The sequence below is a fragment of the Pantherophis guttatus genome, chromosome 8 (genome assembly GCF_059756535.1).
Source record: "Pantherophis guttatus breed Tessera chromosome 8, ASM5975653v1, whole genome shotgun sequence".
Taxonomy (NCBI): Eukaryota; Metazoa; Chordata; class Lepidosauria; order Squamata; family Colubridae; genus Pantherophis; species Pantherophis guttatus.
Genome location: NC_142070.1, coordinates 55,727,200 through 55,751,436, shown reverse-complemented (window position 1 = coordinate 55,751,436; position 24,237 = coordinate 55,727,200). Strand labels below are relative to the sequence as shown.

The 24,237-nt window shown below is 41.5% G+C and overlaps 1 protein-coding gene across 4 annotated transcripts in view; it reads right to left on the bottom strand.

Moving 5' to 3' along the window:
- TAPT1 (transmembrane anterior posterior transformation 1) overlaps positions 1–24,237 on the bottom strand; it is a 198,618-nt gene that overhangs the window by 70,579 nt on the left and 103,802 nt on the right. For 2 of the 4 annotated variants that reach the window (XM_034442792.3, XM_034442799.3), the window contains one exon: positions 9,111–9,140. The exons of the other annotated variants lie outside the window; for them this stretch is intronic. In XM_034442792.3, the coding sequence (XP_034298683.2) occupies positions 9,111–9,140 (30 nt within the window). The remainder of the gene's footprint in view (positions 1–9,110; positions 9,141–24,237) is intronic. 4 annotated transcript variants of the gene reach the window in all.

Genomic DNA, 24,237 nt, shown 5'->3' with positions numbered 1-24,237 from the left:
CAGGAAGATAAACAATATTATTTGATATGGGATTTATTTTATCAATGGATAGGTAATAAAACATGGAGATGAAATATGATATATGAAATGAAATTAAGATAAAATGTGTAAAAATTTGTCTTTTTCTTAGTGGAAAAGAAACGTGTCATATATTGATATCTTGAAGAGTTTGTGAGCACGAAAATATTAACCGACTGAAACACTGTCTGTAATTGTTTGAAAGGATGATGCTTTTATGTTGTTTTTTGTTTGAAAAATTAAAAAAAAACTTTGGAAGATAAAGCTTTAGAGAAAGGTTTGTGGGAAAACAACAGGAGTCACACTGGGAATGCAAAATGGGTCAACCAAGCTGAAAGTACTCAGTATGGAAGAGATTAGGATGGCTGAAGAAATAGTATGAAAGCAATCAGAGAAGGTAAAAAACTGGAGTGCTCCTGAACCAGATGAGCTCCATGGATTCTGGCTAAAATCACTGACAAATCCACACTTGAGGTTGGGATTCTGATGAATATAATTTTGGAAGCTGTAGAAAATGGAAACTGGCTAGCAACTGGAAGAACATTCCCATTTCTCAGAAAAAGAAAGAGAAGGAAAATGAGCATAGATACTACAGACACATAACTGTTTGCAATAACAAATTCTCTTACAGGCATAATTGCAAATCAAATCTAGTTATTTGAAAAGAAATGATTTATTTCCTGTAGAATAAAAAGAACGTTGCAAAAGTTTGAAAGGAATGAAGGATGAGTTTGATTGACAAATTGGTTTTAAGGAGTGGAGTAGAGTAGAATTCTTTATTGGCCAAGTGTGATTGAACATACATGGGGATTTGTCTCTGGTGCATGAGGTCTCAGTGTACATACAAACAACCCATTATTTTGGCATGGAATGCCCTATAGAAGAGTCCTGAGGGGAGGTGTTGAAACAGTTTATGTCCAGGAAGTGAGGGGTATGTAAGATATTTTCTCAGTCGTCTTTCTGGTTGTGCAATATACAGGTTGTAAGGTCTTGCCTCTCCAATCTTCCCAAGAAAGCAGGACTCTTGAAACTGCAGTTATTCCAAAAGGAGCTTTTATTGAAAGGTTTGTGATAACAAGAGATCTAGGCAAGAACTGAAGCTTTTCACTTAAAACCAGCTACTTAAAGCAATGCTAACCAAGCCCCTCCCACACTACATCACTGCAGGGAAACAGAAACTTCATATTGAGATTAACACAGAGTAATGCAAGAAACAGAAACAGAAACTTCATATAGAGATTAGCACAGTAGTGCAGGAAACAAAAACTTCATAATCAGATCACTCCATTCCTCCCCTCTTCCTCCCACCAAAATGCCAGCATCCCTGTAGAAATATCTGGGACCTGACACAGGTCCTCAATGGAAAGCAGGCTGGTTTATGAATACTTCAATGAAGTTTTGGTGAACGAAGCTGACGGCTAATGGGTTAGAAGTCAAAATCAAATGTGGAATTTTCCAAGATGACTCATTATCACCATTATTGTTTGCACTCTCAATGGTCTTGCTGAAAACAAGTTTGAACAAGACAAACTGTGAATATACATTTGCGAAAACAAAGTAAAAAATTCACATTTACTCAATATTGATGATTTAAAATTACTTGGAAGAACAAAGGCTGAACTAGATTCCTTATTAAAAAAGATCACTACGGATTCAGTAAAGATATGAAGTACAATATTGTATTAACATATATACAACCATAACCATAAAGGCAAGTAAGATTGTTGAAGATGATAGAATATGCTTAACAATGAAGATTTTGTAAGAAGTGGAACAAAGCGGTTACAAATATTTGGTAATTTTGGAGTCTTCCGATTTATCACAGAATCAAGTCAAAGAAAATACAGTGAGTTGGAAAATTTTGAAATCAAAGCTAAATGGTGAAAACATCATTAAAGCAATTAATACTTGAACAGTCCTTATTATTGAATATACAACAGGGATAGTTGTATTCATTTAAATCAGAACAGTGCAAGCAATGACTTCTATAGAGTGTGACACTCTATAGAAAGAAAAGTTGGGACTTTGATGAAGCAAGGAAGGAAGAATATTAAAGAAAAAAAGAAGAACTGGACAAATCTGTCAGGGTGCTAATTAATCCCATTCTGCTTTTGGGTAATCGCACCTTGATTTAGAGACGTGGATCGTGACATTTTCCTTGTGCATACTTTAAGAAAATAAAACCCGAAGATATATTTTTCTAAGGAAAAACTCATTTATTTGTTATAAAGAAAATAAAACATCTAACTATATAAATAATTACATTTTGGCAACGTTCCTGCCGGCTACCTCTCAGCAGCCGGACTTCTTGGCAAGAGAACAAAGAAAGTGTAGAAGTAGAAAGAAAGGAATGCAGACATGCGTAGTTAGCTTACTGATAAGAAGTTTGGCAAGCTACGGAAAGTCTTAAAGTCCAAAAATATGACTCATCTGGTAAATGCAAAAACGAGTGCCAATGACCCTTTTGTTTGCTGGAGGTTTTGTAGGTGTAAACACTTTAAGTTGCTTTAGACTGTCCATTTCAACCTGCATTGCTTCATACCATTTGTCTTGCTCTGAATCAGGAAGATGTTTGATTTGCGTGAACGTATCAGGTGGAAGTGTAACATTGCAAATCAAACGTAAGGGTGTTTTTGTCAGTTGCCAAGAATATCGTTGTGGAGGGAATCCCTCTGAGGGATTCCCTTTGTGACCTCTTGGAACGTCTCGGAACAACAGTCCAGTCTTCTTCCGCTTTGTCCTCATCCTCACATTTGTCGCTAGCATCAGCATCCGCGGCTTGCGAAGACGGAACATCAGGTTGAGAAGAACTAGTGGAATCTTGATCATCAATCTGCGCAGCATCAGCAGTATCATCTCTAGGAAAATAAACTCCACGATCATTGGATGAATCCTGGACCAGTCAATATCTTCCTCAAAATTAGCAGATTGGGAAATCACAATTACATGTTTAGAGTCAATAAATTTGCTCCATTTTGAGTTATCATCAATACCCATAAATCTCAGTCTCTTTGCTGCTGGACCTCCTTTTCTTCTTTGAGCTAAGGGAATGTTCACCATAGCATATGAACCAAAAATATGGATGTTTTTGAGATCAGGCTTGTAGCCATACATCATGAAGAAAGGAGTCTGATTTATTACACTGCTCCAAGTACGGTTGACAATGTAATTTGCATATTTGATAGCTTCACCCCAGTATGGGTTACTAAGGTTGGCGTCTTCTAGGAGACAACTCATCATGGTTTGCAGTACCCCTTGTTGTCTCTCTACGACCCCATTATGAGCCGGTGTGTAAGGAGCCGACGTCTGGTGAAGAATTCCATTCTTACGCATCCAATCCTGGAAACGCTGAGACATGGATTCAGCACCACAATCACTCTGGATTCTGGCGATGCGAACTTGGTGTTGGGTAGAGACAAGAGCAGCAAAGTCTTTAAAGATCTGAAAAGTCTCAGATTTTTCTTTCATAGGATATACATATCCATATCTAGAATAATTATCAACAATTGTTAGAAAATATTTTCTACCACTAAGCGTTGGCGGAAAAGGACCAACTATGTCAGTGTGAACCAAATCAAAAATGCGTGTTGATGGGCGTGTAGCGCGTTTGGGAAGGGCTGCTGCTTTGGATTTGGCCTTTTTGCATACAGCACAATCCAAAAACACCTTACATCCCTTTAGATCCAAACCTTTAGCGAACTCCGGCATCTTCCTAAGAACACGGAAACTGGCATGCCCCAATCTTCTATGCCATTTATGGATACACCTGGAATGCAAAGGTTTACCAGTTAGTGAATTCTCAACATTAACATTTTTATGAGGAACCTCAGGCTTGCTCTGAGCAACCTGTTTCCTAATTTTCATTTTGTTGGCTTTAGAAGCCTTTGGAGTAGCAATATGATCTCTCACTGGAGCATCTCTCTCTGGGCCTGTGCTCTCCTCTTCTGGTATACTCGCCTGTGTTTGCGGTTTAGGCTTTGGCTTTAAGTAATAAACACCACCAATTAACATGGTTTCAGCAACAATATCTTCATCTTTAACTATGTAACTTGCTTTCTCAAGGTGGTGAACCTGGAACTTTAATGCTCTAGACAAGTGACTCTGACTAAGCAAATTACTAGTTGCTGTTGGTATATAATAAACATCAGGAATGAATGCATCGAGCTCTTTAACATAAACAGTTCCTTTTCCTTTGACCTGACAAGGATGATTGGAAAAAGAATAAAGTTCACGTAGTTCAGGTTCAGGCTCGTGCATCTCTGTGAAAAGTTCCTTTCTGTAGGTAACATGCAACGCTGCACCACTGTCCAAAGTCCACAGGAGTCGTCTGTCATACTCTGGTTGAGGTTGTGGATCATTGGTTAAAGCCAATGTGGCGAGTGGAGCTTGCGAATCATGTTGGGGACCATGACAACCTTGTCTTCCGCCTCTGCCTCTGGAGTCTGTTCCTCTGGGCTGGTATGGGACGGGAGCTGGAACTCGTTGGGGACAATCCCGGGTGGCATGTCCCACACGATTTCAGATGTAGCATCTTGGCATCCTTGGAGCGTAGGTCCTTCCTCGGAAGGGGCGCCTAGCTGGAGCTCTTGATGCGGGTGGTCCTCTCAAATGTGGAGTGGCTAACATAAGTGCTTCTTCTTCAGTTAAAAGTCTGCATACATTGTCCACTGTGCGTTGAGCAATGGGCACTAGATTAATCTTTGTAATGGCATCTTTCCATTCATAATTCAGTGAGTTAATAATAATGCTGATCATTTGAATATCATCAATATTATAGCCTCTTTCTCTCAATTCTCTTCTGATTCCTTTCAGTTTGGTCAAATGTCCTCTAATTTGTTCACCAGGTTTCAATCTCGAACCATGGAACTCGTACATGAGCAAACATGAAGATTCAATTGAAACTGGCCTGTAGCAATTTTCCAATTGGACCCAAATTTGTTGGGCTGTTGCATCAGGCGGAAAGGTAACCTGCAGTTCAGTATCCATGGACATCAATAATGTTGTGCATGTTGTCTAAGTCTCTTATTGCAGGAGTCCATGGCTGAGCAGGAGGATTAAAAACAATACAGTGAGTACCTTCTCTGCGAAGTAACAATCCAATCTCACTGACCCAGGCCTTATAATTCTGTCCTGTCATCTTTAATTTCAATACACCAGCTAGTGGAGCAACAGAAAATGCCTGGTGAGGAATATGCATTTGGTATGCTGGCCGTGCCGGTAAAAATACCTGTGGTATTTGCTGTGCTTGATGTGGACCAGGAATTGGCCCTGGTTGTACAGCTGGAGGCACGTGTGCATGCATTTATGGTTGGAGCTGTGGCATTTGAGCTGCAATATTAACATGGCCTGCTGGACACCCAGTCATTTGCCTTTGCTGCATTAAGCTTTGTTGTGTTCCATCTAAAAGGACACCAGCACCACCAGGGGGTGCTGGAAATTGAGCCTGTGGAGACACTTGTGGCATTGCAGCCTGAATATCTGAGTGAGTTAAAGACATCTCTGATAGAGTCTTCTGCAATAATTGTAATTGTTCTCTCAAGATGCGGTGCATTTCAACTTTCTCTAGTGAATTAGTTTTGCCAGCAGATGGTGCTACAACTTCAGTTTTAGGCAGCTCAGGTAATCTTTCTGCATTCGTGGCATTTGTAATTTGAGAATAGAGATGATCATGTGACACATGTGACGTGTGCACAGCTCTCTGTTCTGATTGGCCTGACACAAAATCCACCAGGGTGTGTGTCTTTGGCTCTGAAGGAGAAGGCAAAATGGCGTTTTTAGAGATTTTTAAAAGCACTAGACTCTCTCTTATCTTGCTCAAACATAAAGCCATTTTTGCCTGGGATAGCTCATGTTCAAAAATTTTTATCAGATCACTATAGCTTTTTACAGCTAGCTCACGAAGGGAGAGATCGGAACTGCGAGGCGAATAATGAATTGTTTCTGTCTCTGCATGGGGGTGAAAATGCTCGGCAGTTTGTAGAAACTTTGGCTTTGCACCAAGCATTTCAAATTCAGGTTCTGGGAGGACAGTTTGAGAGCATGCATAATTGGAAGGGGGCGTTACTGACCTCAGTCGTAGTGCTTCGCCTTCAAAAGCAGCTCTGCCTCTATGTTCCTCCTGAAGCCTTCATAAGAGCATTTCATCCGTTTCTTCTCCTCCCACGGCCCCCTCTAGCCAGGTGGCTGAGGCGAGCGGCCGGAAACTTGAAAACCTCCTTTCTGCCTCTTCTTCGTAGGAGAGGTTGAAATCATTAATAGGGAATGCTCTGAGTTTCATTTTGCCCTTTTTCTTCTTGTTCGGCATCTTAGCAGACAATTAATCAGCGTTCCGCAGTTGCAAAAATAATCATCTGGCTAAACTAGCCTAGAGGTCTAATCAAAGTAACAAGCAAGGAAAAAGCCATAAATCTCGAACCGTCCGTCTGCTATCAGGTGTCAGCACGATAATTAATCCCATTCTGCTTTTGGGTAATCGCACCTTGATTTAGAGACGTGGATCATGGCATTTTCCTTGTGCATACTTTAAGAAAATAAAACCTAAAGATATATTTTTCTAAGGAAAAACTCATTTATTTGTTATAAAGAAAATAAAACATCTAACTATCTAAATAATTACATTTTGGCAACGCTCCTGCCGGCTACCTCTCAGCAGCTGGACTTCTTGGCAAGAGAACAAAGAAAGTGTAGAAGTAGAAAAAAAGGAATGCGGACATGCATAGTTAGCTTACTGATAAGAAGTTTGGCAAGCTACGGAAAGTCTTAAAGTCCAAAAATATGAGCTCATCTGTAAAGAACCTTGGTAGTACAGTGGTCTAAGGCACTCTGTTATTAAGCTGGTTATTAAAACCAGCTGCCTGCAATTACTGCAGGTTCGAATCTCGCCAAGGCTCAACATTGACTCAGCCTTCCATCCTTTCTAAGGTAGGTAAATTGAGGACCCAGTTGTGGGGGCAATAAGCTGACTTTGTATAAATATACAAAAGGATGAAGGCTATTGCTGAGCACATTGTAAGCCGCCCTGAGTCTCCGGAGAAGGGCAGCATATAAATCAAATTTAAAAAAAAAAAAATACAAAAATGCAGTGACAAAATCAACCTAAAGTTCTTACTTGAGGCACAAATGACCAGGCTCAAATTCTACTTAATGAATCCTTCATTTGAACCCATCCTGTTCACAGAAGACCAACTCTTCAATTGATTCCACAAACACCCTAAAAGATAAGAACAAATCTGCTGCTTTTTTTTTAACTTTAAACTTTTTAAACAAACTTTGAAGAAGAAATGGAAAAGGTTACATATATTTATAAAATTTTAGTTCCTCCAATGGAAATATTACCTAGTTTGAATTTTCAATGATATTAAGGTAAAAAATTCCCCTACCCAATTATATCCATCTCTAGGGGCAATGCTCATCTGTTTCTTAGCCGAGGGAACCAGCATTATCCAAAGACTTTCCCGTGGTCATGTGGCCAGAATGACTATACCCCGAGATGCATGGAATGCTGGTATCTTTTTATCTACTTGCATTTGCATGCTTTCAAACTGCTAGATGGGCAGAAGCTGGGGCAAGCAATGGGAGCTCACCCCATTGCACTGGGTTTCAAACAGCTTTCCAGCTGACAAGTTCTATCTTTAACTGCTGAGCCATTGCACCTCCTTTCAACAATATAAGTAATGTTATTAACAATACAAGTTAATTAAAATTGCTGAGGATTTGATTTAAGCCCCATTATGATGATAGTTAGAACAGCTTTCCTACTTGGGATGAGGAACATGAGAAGGGACATTGTTAGGATATGGTTTGAGCCTAACAGTTGTCCAGGCAATATAAGTGTACTGTAACTTTAATCTGTAAATGTATTATGTGACTTTAATGCTGAGTCATGCTGTAATTAGGTAATGAGAGTATAATGTGAGAGTATTTAAGCAAGCTACTGTAACATATTCAGTTTGATGATGAAGCTGCTATGATAAGCTACCATTGAGAGGAGTTGATATCTGCTAATCATCGTTTGATGGAATCTGCTACCATCGTGGTTTGTGAACCAGAGTGAGTTTGTTATTCTAACCAACTACTGTTTGTTGAGTAAGAAGATATCTGTAACTACTGGACTGATTTACTGGCAAAGACTTGGAATTTGTTTAAAGACTATGAGACTGTTTTTCTACTATAAAGTAAGCTTTTGATAAACCAGTTTGCATAATTCTTATTCATCGCTCTGCTGGTTGGTAACACAACACCAATATCCTTAACAGACATAAATCAAAGAAATAAAGTTGTAGAACTTCTAACATCTGTGGTTTCAATCTTGGCTGTAGCTTTACTAACTGACTCTAAAAGGAGAGTAAAAGAAGTTCTGCATATGGTATTTTTACCCATCTATGAGTCTGTGAAACAACAAAAATTAGCCAATTGCGTCCCTACCAAAATCTATCTTCAAATTAATGTCCCAAACTTCAATATTTGTACATTGTCATTTTTCTTTCAGCTTATCCAATTGCACTATGAATAGGCCATTTTTTTTGCAAGCCGTTTTTGCAAACATACAGAAAAATCATCACTGGAAGAATCTGAAAGTCTGAAATAAGACAGGTAAACCTATTTTTTCTCTGTGCCTAGGATTAGAATTTTGAATAGAATAGAATAGAATTTTGTAGCCTTTAGAATAACATGGGCTGAATGGGCTTAGGCTCTTACTTTGCTTGAATATGCCAGCAAATGCAGCGCCCATACAATCACTCTCATCTACAATTCCTAGCTGAGATTCACATCACTTTCAGGAGCAAGATTTTTTAGAAGCATAGTCTGTTCTCACATTACATGAAATGGTAAAATATTACATCCAAAAATGTAATGCATGAATGAAAACACATGCATTGTATTCACTAAAGCTTTATTATACCCATATCATAGCCATATGATAAATGAAAACACCCCGGGGAAAAGTTTTGGGATGTTTATAGCATGCATTTTTATAAGAAATATATAAATAGACTAGTACTTTTTTTCTCAGTTGCAGCACAATCATCAATCAACATGCTCCCATTCAGCCAAACAACATGTTAACAGAAAAAAAATATATAAATACCAACCTCATCCTTAGGCCCATCCTTAGGTGATAGCTGTCTCAAAACAAACATAGCAAAATGAGACAAAGTGGGACAATTAAATCTTAAAACATTTTCCCTAAAAACCACGTATTTTAAAAGAACTGCCAGATCATTATTACAACAGGTAACCACGCTGGAGGTGGTTGCTGGATTGATGGCAGATGTCACCTCCTCCTCCCCTTGCACTCTGCTCTCTACCAGCCCATCTTTTTCGTTATCATATTGATGTATTCTCATTACATTGTTTTTCATTGTTTATTTTATTGTTCTATTATTTTGCTTCTGTTCTGTTTACACTCCTTTCATTTTCTTCCTTAGCACCTAGAGTAGCCCCAAGGCAAGATAGGCAGCAAATAAATTTAACAAATAAATAAATGATACCTCTCATTTAAAACCACAATCATATTTTATTATTGTGCACATAACCATTAGCCTTTATTGTACATTTTCATACAAAGAGAGGACAGTGGGTTAACTTTGCCATTAATCTGCAAAGCTTCCTCACCAGAAATCATAATTTAAACCATGTTTCTCATTAAGTATGATCCAAAAAATTCTGGCTTACTGTCATGAACACAACAAAAAAGCCAGGATTAAATTATCTTGGCTTAAAAGATGAAAGGAAATCAGAGTTTACAAAGTGTAATGGGAACATTCAGTTTCATGCAAATCTGAAGTGAAATGCCAAAGCTGGCATCAGAGAAGATGAAGGGCTAAATGAAATTAAAAAGTATACAAAAGAACAAAAGAAAATTTGTTTCTAGTTTTAGAAACACTTTTCAAAATGAAGCTAAGGAATACCAACTAAATCAAATGACTTTGTTCAATGTGTGCAGAGTAGAAGCCAAAGTCTGAAAAAAGTTCATCTTTCCCAAACATCTATTTTTTACATTTGAGTTCAATGTAATTCTGAATTAGATTTTCAGTGTTTATGTGAAGAAAAGCAATTCTGCTATAACAAAATTTCTACAGATTCTCATCTCAAGCTGCAAAAGCTGTCAGTTTTGATGGCCTATCCCACTTTAAATGTGGCTCTTTTGAAAGCAAAGAAGGCTGCAAAAAAGCCTTATTTAAATGAGCATGTAATTATTATTTTGCTACAAGACAACAGTACAGTATTCCCAAAACCTTATCCACAATTTTTACTGCCTATCATTTTAAGTGACCTGAAAACTAGTACTGTAACTATGATAACAAAACCAGATTATTTTTTTTTACATTACAGTCAACCTAGCAAATTCTCATTTCCACAACATGGTTAAAAAACTCATCCGAGGAAGGCGACGAGGTCCATGGGGCACCTTCACCCACCTTGCCTCATGGCCGTGGCACAGGTGCATTGCTTAGCCTCCTGCTCAGTTGCGGATGTGAGCAAGCAGAAGTGGGCTGGCAGCCATGCGGGGTGTGCTGGACGTGGCTGCTGGTGCCGTAGCCGCGAGGCGAGGCAGGCGTTGGGGTGTGGGTGGCCTAGCTGCAGGGGCCCTGAGGTAAGCCGGTGCAGGGTGCGTGGGGCAGCTCCATCCCCCTTGCCTCACAGAGGTGGCACTGACACACCGCGTGGCGGCCTGCCCCACCGCAAGCAAGCAGAAGTGTGCCTCCCGTACATGAAAAAAAATAAGACACCCTCTGAAAATAAGCCCTAGTGCTTATTTTGGGACCCAAAAGAAAATAAGACCCTGTCTTATTTTTGGGGAAACATGATACTTACAACAAACCGCTTAGCACATTGTAAGCCGCCCTGAGTCTCCGGAGAAGGGTGGCATATAAATCAAATTTAAAAAAAACAACAACATAAGAATTACAAGCTTCCTCCAGAAATTTGCAGAACAACAATAATCTTAAATGAAACATAACAATTATTTCCTTAACTTTCTCAGTATTTTTCAATGGAGGCTTTAAGGGGTTAATTAGAGCAAGAAAGTTAATTTCTCTGAAGGGTCTTGACAATGTAGGAACCAGGAAAATGCAGAAATTCAAGTATGTTGCTTACTAGCAATAGCACTTAGACAACTTCATAGTGCTTTACAGCCCTCTGTAAGTGTCAGAGTCAGCATATTGCCCCCAACAATCTGGGTCCTCATTTTACTGATGTTGGAAGGATTGAAGGCTGAATCAACCTTCAACTGGTCAGGACAAACTCCTTGCAGTGGGAATCTAGAGTTAGTCTGCAATACTGCATTCTAACCACTGTGCCACCATGGCTCTTTTCGTCTGACTTCTTGCATTTCTAACAGTCAAAGCTACAAATGAAAACTGCCTAGAGAGACTCTGTTCAGCTGTTAGCATAGAATAAAAGCCGTGTTCTATACTCACCATGAAGACGCTCTATGTGACATCACATTCCATCCTATAAAGGAAGGGAAAGTGCTCTCCCCACAGTCTGATTTACAAGAAACAAAAGAGAGAAGGAGGGAGGGAGGGAGGGAGGGAGGGAGGGGGAGAGAGAGAGAGAGAGAGAGAGAGAGAGAGAGAGAGAGAGAGAGAGAGAGAGAGAGAGAGAGGTTGTCATGTAGCTACACTAAGTATCTTACTCATATGAAAAAGAGGGAAAGTGATTTGGGCCCCTTTCATTACCCTCACACTGCAGAGAAATTGCAAGAGCAAAAGGGTTTTTATTCCAGATGAAAGGAACCAATCATTCTGCCTCAATTTATAACGAACTCCAGCAAAAAAGGAGTAAAGCAAAAGTCTGATACGAAATGAATTTATTTGTGAGATATTGTTGTGGCCTGCCAGCGGCCTGCACAGTTGTGGCTGATCCTGATGACGAGGAGGCTGGTGTGGTGTCGCGCCAGCAGCCTGTGCAACCGGCGCTTGAGTCGGACAGCGAGTAGGCTGAAGAGGATGTGGTGCCAGAGGGAGAGACTCAGCCAGGGCCTTCAGAACCTCCAGAAGCTCCTTCAAGTGAAGAGAGTGAAATGGAGGAGCCTCTTCTCAATGCTCAAGCACGCAGGGCTGCCAAAAGGCAGGAGTGGCTACTCAGGAGGAGGTCTCTTCGAGAGTAAGGCTTGGGGTTAATTGGCCACTCCCTTAGCCTATTTAAGTTCGCACACAGATAGCAAATGTTGCTGGAAACAACGTTTGGTCCTACGCAGAGCATTTTGTCGGATTTTGTTTAATCTCTGTAATTCATAGCAGGCTGATAAGGACATTTGTGATTAAAGCCTGCATTTTGAAAGGGGTCTGTTTGTATTAAACTGAGTTTTTGGAGCTGTGTGTGTGTGCTACACTTCTTGGGACCCGTAGCTGGGGCAGAACAGATATGTGCTACCTACCCCAAAATGGAAATGCCTCTACTTAAGAAAAAATTGTTTGTTTACAAATACATACAAAATAGTATACAGACATCACCAAGAAGGTAAAACTAACCCAAATATTGGAGTATAGTCATTATGGGATGACAGTAATCTGACCAAACTAATGTTTAATTTTAGCACACATGTAAATAACTTTAACAGAGGAAAAGAAAAATATTCAAGAAATTTAAAATATACAGTGGAGTTAATCAGACTTAATTAAAGCAAAGGTTGTTCTACTACTATAGACTTGGTTTAAGGAAAGACATAAACTTAAATCTGGCAAAAATGTGGTATATTACATTAATCCCATTGCCCAGGACATTAGTATGTCCAATAATAAATAATGCTTTGACAAAAACGTTGCCTTTTTCTCCAAAATCTTTTCTCCAAAGATTGATTTAAGTTTTACTTTAGCAGTTTTACTTTAGTAATTAAAGAAAGTATGACTTTGGGTAGCACTTCTTTTTATAATGCAAAAATTTTTTTCTTGCCAGACCAAGTCTGTTATTGGAAACAACATCTGGCTTGCAGAGGTTGGTGGTGCTGAAGGCCTAATTCACCCATCTGATTCTTTTGGGACATAGCCATACATTCTTAGGCATCAAAGCACACCGGAAAGGATTTCTTAACAAAAACTTCAAATACCTGTGCAAACAGAAATAACTTTTAGCAATCATATGCTAGCCAAATGATAGAAATATATAGGTAGTTCCCTTATAGAAACTATAATTGGGACCAGCAACTCAATCATTAAGTGAGGTAGTTAAAATGCAACTGTTCTTACAATCTTGCTTCAGCTTTCTGTCTTAACTGGGAACAATCACTGTAACAAAGAAACCACTAAACAAGGACTACGTGTATCTGGCTACCTTAAGAAACTCAGAAACTCCCAAATCTGCGCTTATATCCTCCATAAATTATAAACCAAAGCATACAAAGAGATTAATTGAAAAAAGCATAAAATTGTCCCACCTGTCTCTCTGTTTATAGATAAGCTCTGGAGACAGACTACAGAAAGAAGGATATAAAAATTACATCTTTCATATTATTGTAAATAAGGATTATCATTGAACTAGGAAAGGCTGTTTAGGTTTTTGGAATATTTTAGAATGAAATAGTATATAGCACCTGATCTGAATCAGTGGTGGGTTGCCCCCGGTTTGGACCGGTTCGCAAGAATCGGTAGTAAAACCAGCAGGAGGCTCTGCCCACTGACCTGGACGTCATTATAGGTGTGGGCGTGATGCGAACCAGTAGTAAAGGTAAGTAGAACCCACCCCGATCTGAATAATGTACAAGAGGCAAAAATAAAAGGAAAGAGCTATAGGGCACTTAATCTCTCTGTTAAGATCTTGAAAAAAAAATAGAATGAAGGGAGGAGCACTTTTGGTTTCCATATAGAATAAAATATGATGCTGTGCCTAAACAAATATTTTTCAAGCAGCTCAGTCCAAAGAGAATATCCACGGAGAAAGGAAGATAATGAGCAGCCACCATCAACAGATTTAGCTACTTTTGTACCTCATTTCTCAAAATTGCAATTGTTTTAAACAGTCCCACCTACATGATGGAATGATGCCTTTTTCTATTGCAATGTTGGTTAAACATATGAACAATTCAAGAAAACTATAAAGCACCAAACTTTTATTATTATTAAACAAGCATACAGAGGAGTATTCCATAATGAATTGAGCAACAAACAAGAAAACCAAATCTGAAACATTTATGAAATATTGACAGTATCAATAAGATATTTTGAGCTGTGCCACTAATGGATAGGTTGGGTATTTTATATATCTATTGAAGGAACCATATCCCTCAACAACATAAAATCTTATTCCATCCCAATCTCTAAAATCTACTCTAGGATGCTGGGAAAATCTTGCAGAATAGATTTGGAATACAAAATGGGAAGGGATGAGAAATCACATAACTTTTAGTTACTCAAACAATGAATTTGAATTGTGTTCAAAGCCTTTGCAGCACCTTTTGTATGTTGATTAGAGGCACTCAACAATTGATTAAAGTACCTGCACTGCTGGCAAAAGACAATTCATACATTCATTTTTTCCCATGAGCCCTGTGATAGGTAATCTATACAAAATAGATTTATTTACTGATTTACTGGTATTTACTTGTTCTTTTATATGGCTACCAATTTACCAGGCAACACTGGGTGGCTAATAAAATTTAAAAATACCAAGCAAATAAAGTGGGTTGTATATGAAATGTTCTTCCTCTATGCAGATCAAAAATAATGTCAGCGATAGTAAATGTTAATAACTGTTAATTGTTTAGAACAGGGGTGTCAAACTCAAGGCCGTGGAGTGCTTAGATCTGCCCGTGGGGCCACCTTGCAAACAATGAAGGACCAGCCTGCAGTGCCTCTAGTGCCCCATTTTCGGCCTGGAGGGCCGCCCAATGCCCTCTGCCAGCAAAAATGGAGCCTGGAGGCCATGCCCGCTCCCTGGGCCCCGTTTTTGGCCTGGATGGCCTCCTGCTGCCCTCTGCCAGCGAAAACTGAGCTCTGGGGGCTGTGCAAATTGTCACCCGTTGTCGCTGGCAGAGGGCAGCAGGAGGCCATCCAGGCCAAAATCAGGGCCTGGGGTGGGGGTGGGGTGTGCTCAGGCTCAGTTTTTGCTGGCAGAGGGCTAGCAAAACAAACTAAAAGCAAAACCAAACAAAAAGAGAAATGTTTCCCCTTTTACATTTGAGCATCCAAGAAGGGACAGGAAAGAAGAAAGGGAAAGAGGAAAGACAAAGAAAAAGATGGGAAGATGGGAAGAGAGCAAGGAAGGAAAAAGAAAGGAGAATGGAGAGGGAATGAAAAAGAAGAAAAGGAAGGAAGGAAGGAAGGAAGGGAAAATATTTGTAAAACTCTCTAAAATTTTTCAATAAAAATAATAAAAATAAAAATAAAAATAAAAATAAAAATAATAATAATAATAATAATAATAATAATAATAATAATAATAAAAATAAAAAAAGACACATATTAAGAAACTAGATATGAAATACTTGATAAATAAACGACCTGGGGAGGAATTTATATCTGCTGGTGTAAGAAAGATTAATGCAGTTGTCTTATATATAAAACCTCAATTTAAACCTAAGATACTTATAGCAGATGAATACGGTACATTTGTAGTAGTGGAAATTGAACTTAATGGAATAAAATCAATAGTGGTTGGCATATATAGGCCAAATGATGACAAAAGTAAATTTTATGAATATCTAATGGATCAGCTAATGCCCTTTTCATATGAAAATTGGCTTATGTTGGGGATTGGAATGGAGTGACAATACCAGCTCCGGACAGAACTTCCACTAAAGAGATTAAACCCTCACAAGGTAAATTACCAAAGACTTTTTTCAAGTTGATGGACAACTTAATATTAATAGATTCATGGAGATATAAAAATGGTGATGCCAGAGAATACTCCTTTTTCTCAGAAAGACATAAATCTTTTTCAAGGATCGACATGATATGGACATCTAAAAATCTCGCAAATAAAATTTTGAAAGTGGATATTTTACATAAACCCTTTTCTGATCATAACCCTGTGCTTTTGGTTCTAAGGGAAAAGAGTTCAAGTTTTAGATGGAAATTTTATTTTGCAAAAGGAAAGGATTGTAAAAGACTACTGTGTTTCCCCGAAACACAGTAGTCCAAGTCGTCCTTACGTCCCTGTGCCTGGCTCTGCTCGCAAGAGAGCAGTCGCCCTGTACCTCTTGCCACTTGGTGCCCACCCAGTGGACACCCCCCCTCCGGCCAGGCAGAGCACCACTCACCGACCAAGCGGTATCCCAGGATCATGATGGGGGTGAAGCCGGTGAGCAGCAGGTCCTCGAGGAGACCGCGCCACTGCCATCCTCAGTGCTGGGATGGTGGCGGCACTGACTCTCCATGCGGGGATGCGGCTCCCTTCACCCTTCTCTGCCTCTCTGCCCCGGCTGCCAGAAGTCTTTCTGTCCCGGCTTCCCAAAGACCCGGCAGCAGGTGGCTGGCCCAACCAGTCGCCGCCCCTCAATATTGGGATGGTGGCGGCATGGAGTCCTCAAGGACCTGGTGCTCACCGGCTTCGCCCACATTGTGATCCTGGGATACCGCTCGGTTGGTGAGTGGCGCTCTGCCTGGCTGGAGGGGGGCGGGTGTCTGCTGGGTGGGCACCAAGTGGCAAGAGGTGCCAGGCGGCTGCTCTCTTGCAAGCAGGACAGGAGTTTTCAAGCGAGGGGGATGGATGGATGGATGGATGGATGGATGGGAGGCAGGCGAGCACCAAGAATGCTGGGGCAGCTCCCGATCAGCTCAGCTGTTCCGTGGGTTGCCATTAAGGAGCCCAGTTGCCATTAGCTGACCAGGGAAGAGAAAGGCTGCCTTCTGTGCTGCCCATGCCCAACCCTTCACTAGGGCTTATTTTCGGGGGAGGGTGTATATCTATGCCCCCTCCAAAAATCAGGCTTGGCCTTATTTTCAGGACATGTCGTATTTTCCGGGAAACACAGTAAAACGAAACTACAAGAGTATTTTGATATTAATATAGGTCGGGTGTTGGCAACCCGCGGCTCTGGAGCAACATGCGGCTCTTTCAGCCCTCTGCTGTGGCTTGCGACGCCGCTGCTGCTGCCGCCTCCATGGCCTGCCTGCTGCTCTCGCAGCAAAAGTTAGCACACTTCACAATTGGGGAGATGGGGTCCCCTCCTCCTCCTGGAACCCATTACAATGCGGAGCCACAATGCTACCTTGTCCCACTCGCCCTTGGCAACAGCAGAGACATTGGCTGTGGGGCAGGCTAGTGTCTCAGGGCGGAGAGCAGGTTGCGCATCCAGCACCAACCAAGGCCGGAAGTAGCCGCCCACCATTTCCTGCTGCAGTCGGGCAGCGAAAGTGAGACACAGAGAGAGACAGATTCAGCTTGATTCGGCTCCATCTGCTCCCCTCTCTCTGCCTTTGCCCAGTTTTGCAAGGATTCAGCGGATACTGCCTTGTTGATGGGGGGGGGTGTTCATTCCGTACTTTGCCTGCCAAGTGTCTTCGGGGGCGTCCAGGGACAATATTTTCCGGCCACTTTGGACCAAGTTGCAGAATGTGTGCCTGTGTGAGTGTGTTGTTGCTTGGGATGATGCTTCTCTGAAGTGTGTGCAGCGATCTAAGGCAGCAACCTCTTGGCACTGTGATGTAACCGCCCGACAATCACTCCTTTTGCAACGCAAGGTTTATTTTTGTATCTTTCCAGAGACAGAGAGAACATGGCTGAATTTCCTTACAGTAATTTCCTGGGTGTGTGGGTTGGGAAGTGGGGGAGAGGGAGGGAGGGAGAGAGAGAGAAAGAAAAAGAGAGAAAAAGAGAGAGAGAGAGAAAGACAGTGAGAGATAGAGACAGACAGTGACACAGAGAGACAGAGAGAGAGAAAGAGAAAGAGACTCAGAGAGACAGAGACAGAGAAAGAGAGAGGGGGGGGGGAAACAACACACCTGAGGCTGGGTGTGGCAAGAGGTAGCTGGGAAGAGAGGAGTGAGGCGGGGCCGGGCTGGGCAAATAATTTAGCAACCGGTTCTCTGCCCTAATGACCGGCTGGATAGGCATGGCTGGGGGGGGGGAGGGTGTCATGTGACTGGGTGGGAGTGAGTGATATCGAGTTGGCCACGCCCATCCAATCACACCGGTTGTTGGTTCCCGGTGTTTTCTGTGGGAAACGGGTCCAAATGGCTCTTTGAGTGTTGAAGGTTGCAGACCCCTGATCTAGGTAAAGGGACAAGCTTAACAACAGTATGGGATGCTAGTAAAGAGGTCATGAAGGGCTTTTTTATATAGTATAATTGTTTAGAAAAGAAAAAGATGCAAAGGATATTGGATGAAATTTGACAGAAAGAAATTGAATTACAAAAGACATCTATGGATCCTAAAACTTTACATCAAATTAAACTGTTATGGCAACAACTGTTTAAGTCAGTGATGGCGAACCTTTTCAGCCCAAACCGGAACACACATGTGTGTGCCTAAGTCCTGGAAACTCGATGACCAGTTGGCCAGTGTGCATGCACGCCAGCCAGCTGGTCTTCTGGTTTCCAGCATGTGCATGCACACCAGCCAGCTGGTCTTCTGGTTTCCAGCATGTGCATGCACACCAGCCAGCTGATCTTCAGGTTTCCGGGGCTCCAGCATGCACAAAGATCAGCTGGCCGGCACACATCCACGTGCCAGAAACCAGAAGACCAGCGTACATGTCCATAGAGAGGGCTCTGCATGCCACGTCTGGCATGCGTGCTGCAGGTTCGCCATCACAGGTCTAAGTTAACAGTACAGGAAATAGAAACTAAATTGAACTATGCAAAATAAAGACACTTTGAGTTTGCAAATAAACCAGGGAGATAGTTAGCGTATAAATTAAGAAAGGAAAGGGAAAATGTTTGAGAAAATCTGTGAAGGCAGCAAGGTAATAACAGATAATGAACTCATCAAGAAATCCTTTCATTTCTATTCAAATTTGTATAAAAGACAGGAGTTAGATATGTCAAAAATAGATGAATATCTTTTAAGACAACAGCTGCCTAAACTGCTACAAACCCAGAGACAACTTATGAATGATGCGATCACTGCCTTTCAAATATCAGAAGCCATCAAAAAATTAAATAGACTAAGAAAACAGAAAGAACCAGATTAGTAAATTACATAATGAGGAAGGAGAATTAATTTATCAAAATGAGGAAAAGAGGAAGGTAGAGTATGAGTTTTTAAAAAACCTTTACGAGGATAAGGAGAAGATAGAAGAAGGTAATACCTTCTTTGAAGGCAATACCTTCAAAAAACAGAATTGCCCAGAATCTCGGAGGAAGGTAAAAATTTATTAAATAATGAGATAACAGCATGGGAGATATCTGAGACAATCAAAAAACAAAAAAGTAAAAAGGCGCCAGGCCCAGATGGTCTACCTTCAGAAATTTATAAAAATCACCAGGAATTATTAAGCCCACTGTTATTAGAGGTGTATAATGATGTACTTAATGAAGCTAAGATACTTGAATCGTGGAAAGAAGCAAAAATCACATTGATTCCCGAAGAAAATTCTGATTTGACTTATATTAAAAATTATAGGCCGAAATCCCTACTAAATTCGGATTATAAAATCTTCATGACAATTATGGCAGACAGACTAAAGAAAATTTTAGAGAATTTCATTCATACTGATCAAAACGGTTTTCTTCCCGGACGGCATATAAGGAACAACATTAGGATTATTTTGGATACGATAGAATACTATGAAGTCCACAATGAAAAACAGATGGCATTGATTGTCATCGATGCGCAAAAAACATTCAATAACGTCAAATGGGACTTCATACTATCTCTCCGACCGGTCGCAGTCGGTGCTGGCAGGGGGGCAGAGGTCGACCCCGAGGCACCTTGTTTGTGGGGTGCCTCAGGGGTCGGTTCTCTCACCCCTTCTGTTCAACATTTATGTGAAACTGCTGGGTGAGATCATCCGTGGCTTTGGGGTGCAGTTCCATCAGTATGCTGATGACACTCAGCTGTACATCTTCACCCCAGGCCATCCCAACGATGCCCTTGAAGTGATGTCCCAGTGCCTGGAGGCCGTGCGGATCTGGATGGGGAGTAACAGGCTTCGACTCAACCCTTCCAAGACCGAGTGGCTGTGGCTTCCGGCGTCCCGAAATAGCCAGCTGGTGCCATCGCTGGCTATTGGGGGTGAATTATTGGCCCCCACGGATAGGGCTCGCAACTTGGGCGTCCTCCTGGATGCACGGCTGTCTTTAGAAGAGCATATGACAGCCGTGGCCAGGGGGGCTTTTTATCAGGTCCGCCTGATTCGCCAGTTGCGTCCCTTTCTGGATCAGGACTCCTTACGCACAGTCACTCAGGCACTCATCACTTCCCGCCTGGACTACTGCAATCCTTTCTACATGGGGCCCCCCTTGAGGAGCACCCGGAGGCTTCAACTGGTGCAGAATACGGCCGTGCGGGGGATTATGGGAGCGAGGGGGCGCTCTCATGTGACACCTCTCCTGCGTGAGCTGCATTGGCTTCCGGTTGTCTTCTGGGTGCGCTTCAAGGTGTTGGTTACCACCTTTAAAGCGCTCCATGGCATAGGACCTGGGTATTTGCAGGACCGCCTTCTGCCGCCGATAGCCTCCCACCGACTAGTACGCACCCACAGAGAGGGACTCCTCAGGGTGCCGTCAGCCAGGCAATGTCGGCTGGCGACCCCCAGGGGGAGGGCCTTCTCTGTGGCAGCTCCTGCCCTCTGGAACGATTTGCTCCCGGAGATACGAAGGATATCGGATCTCCGGGTTTTTCGCCGTGCCCTGAAAACTTTTCTTTTCCATCAAGCAGGGCTGGCATAAACCTCCTCCCCCTTTTTTAGTCTTTTTTAGTTTTTAAATTGTCATTGGGTTTTAATTGAATTGTTTTAAATTGGGCCAGTTATGTAATTCTTTTAATAATTTTAAATTTTGTATTGGCATGTGTTTTAGTTCTGGCTGTTCACCGCCCTGAGTCCACTAGGAGAAGGGCGGTATACAAATTGAAATAAATAAAAAATAAATAATACTAGAACAATTAAAATATATGAATTTTGGGGAAAAATTTATAAAGATGTTCAAAACAATCTACTCCAGACAAGAAGCCAGAGTGGTGATGAACGGGGAAACGACAAATAACTTTTTAATCCAAAAAGGCACAAGGCAAGGTTGTCCGCTATCACCACTTTTTATTTTATCACTAGAGGCTTTAATTAGAACAATTCGAGAAGACAAACAAATCAAAGGTTTAAAAGTAAGAAAAGAAAGTTTTAAGGTACAGGCATTTGCGGATGACCTTGTATTTATTATTGAAGAGCCTGTACAATCTGGTCTTAGGCTGATGGAAGTGCTGGAGGACTATGGGGAAGTTAGCAGGCCTGAAAACAAGGATAAAACAAAAATGATAGTTAAAAACATGACTGAAGAGTAAAAAAAAAAAAAGAATTGGAGGGAAAGATAAATATTCAGACTACGAAAAAAATAAGATATTTGGGAATTCAATTGACAGTGAGATGCATCACACTTAAAGAAGATAACTATGACAAATTAATGGCGCAAATTAGGTCTGATTTGGAAAAATGGGGAAAATTATAGCTATCTCTAATGGGCAGGATAGCCACCATCAAAATGAATGTTCTTCTGAAAATGTTGTTTTAATTTCAATGCATACCAATTCGGCTCAAAAAAGACTTCTTTACAAATTTGGACAGACTTGTTTCAAAATTTATATGGCAAGGGAAACGACCAACAATCAGATTCAAATTATTTACAAGATGCTAGAGAAAGAGGAGGATTCGGCCTACCAGATTGGACAAAGTATTATCAGGCAGCAGCATTGGTTTGGCTAAGTGAGTAGATGCATCTTAAAAACACAAGACTACAAGCAAGCAAGCAAGCAAGAATTGTCAGAATTAGATAAAATTTTATTTAGAAGGGAAGGCAAGACCATAAGTAAACTATATTGATATTTATTAGAACAAGATATGATTGAGGAACAGGTGAAAGAAACGATGATAATTTGGTGTAAATATTTTGGGCACAATATCGATTTGGACAATTGGCAAAGTTTATGGGGAAAAAAAATTAAAAATCACACTAGCAACTTCCTACAAGGAAAACCTCTATAAGATGTTCCACAAGATTAGCACGAATGAATAAGGGGAAATCCTTGATATGCTGGAAGTGTGGAGAGACCGTTGGGAATTACTACCACATGTGGTGGGAATGTCCAAAGGTGCAGAAATTTTGGAATTTACTAAAGAACTGGCTGGAAGAAATTTTGCTAACAGATATAGAGGTGAAACCAGAATTTTTCTTATTGGGAATTATAGATAGAAAAGATAAGAAAGATACAAATTATTTATTATTGCATATAGTCACAGCGGCACGAATAGCCTTCGCTCAAAAATGGAAAGAGAAAGATATTCCAACTAAAGAGGAAATATTACTGAAAATCTTTAACAGCGCAGAAATGGACAGACTCACTTTGGAACTCAAGCCGAAACTAAGTACTACAAAATCTGGGAACAATTTTATGATTGGATAGATAACAAGAGGGTAGCCAAGACAAATTTATAGTGTTAGATGAAAAATATAGATGTTATTATAGATAAATGTATGTTTAAGAGATAAATAAATATACAGAAATAAGGGAAAAAGTATTAATATCTTATCATATTATGCTTAAATAGTGAACAAAGCTTAAGAACTATATGTTTATATGAGTACTAATATTATTATAAGGTGACGGAAGATGTATGGAACCAGTGATGTCATATCTATGTCCAATGTTTTTTTTAAATTTTGTACTATTAATAAAAAACTTTTTATAAAAAAAATGAAATCGGGTAAATCCCCAGGCCCAGATGGCCTTACAAGCCAGTATTATAAGTGCTTTGAGGATGAATTTCTCCAACCACTAAGTGATACAATGAATGATATACTACAGGGGGGAAAGATACCATAGACATGGAAAGAAGCCAACATTGTGTTGTTACCAAAGGAGGGTCAAGGTGTTGTTACCAGAGGAGGGTCAAGATGTGGCTGCTGGGGCTTTGGATCGTGTTGTGCCTTTGCGGCCTCTGACCCGGCGCCAATCTCAATTGGCTCCTTGGTTTTCCGAGGAGCTGAGAGAGATGAAGCGCCGGAAAAGACGCCTGGAGAGTGGTTGGAGGGCCAGCCGTTCCAAATCTGACCGAACACTGGTGAGGTCTCATATTAAGACATACCTAGTGGTGACCAGAGCAGCAAAGTCTAGCTACTTTTCCGCTCTGATTGCGTCTGCAGATAATCGCCCAGCCGCCCTGTTCAGGGTGACCCGCTCCCTTCTCCATCCAGGAGCGCGGGAAGACCTCTTGCAGGGCAGGGTTGAGGATTTTGTGCAATATCTGCATGACAAAATCGCTCAGATTCGGGAGGGTTTGGACTCCGACTGGGTAGATCCAGATGGGGTGATGGAGGTGGGTCTTGAGAATGTTAGCTGGGAGGAGTTTGACCTTGTGACTCCCAAGGACGTGGACAGGGTTCTGGGTAGGTTGAACATGGCCACATGTTTATTGGACCCGTGTCCCTCCTGGTCGGTGCTGGCTTCCCGGGAGGTTACACGAGGCTGGCTCCAGGGGATTGTCAAGTGAGGCCCCTCCTCAAGAAGCCTTCTCTGGACCCGGCTGTTTTATCAAACTATTGTCCAGTCTCCAACCTTCGCTTTGTGGCGAAGGTTGTTGAGAGTGTGGTGGCAGACTATCTGGATCCGTTCCAGTCGGGCTTCAGGCCTGGGTATAGCACGGAAACGGCATTGGTCGCATTGGTTGATGATCTCTGGAGGGCTTGGGACAGGGGTTGTTCCTCTGTCCTGGTCCTATTAGATCTCTCAGCGGCTTTTGATACCATCGACCATGGTATCATGCTGCGCCGATTGGAGGGGTTAGGGGTGGGGGGCACCGTGTTACGGTGGTTCTCCTCCTTTCTGACCGTACGTGGTCTGTGTTGGCAGGGGGGCAGAGGTCAACACCCCACAAACTCGAGGCGCCTAGTTTGTGGGGTGCCGCAGGGGTCAGTCTTCTCGCCCCTCCTGTTCAACATTTATGTGAAGCTGCTGGGTGAGATCATCCGTGGCTTCGGAGTGGATTTCCATCAGTACACTGATGATACTCAGCTGTACATTTCCACCCCGGGCCACCCCAATGATGCCCTTGAAGTGATGACCCGGTGCCTGGAGGCCGTATGGATCTGGATGGGGAGAAACAAGCTCAGACTCAACCCTTCCAAG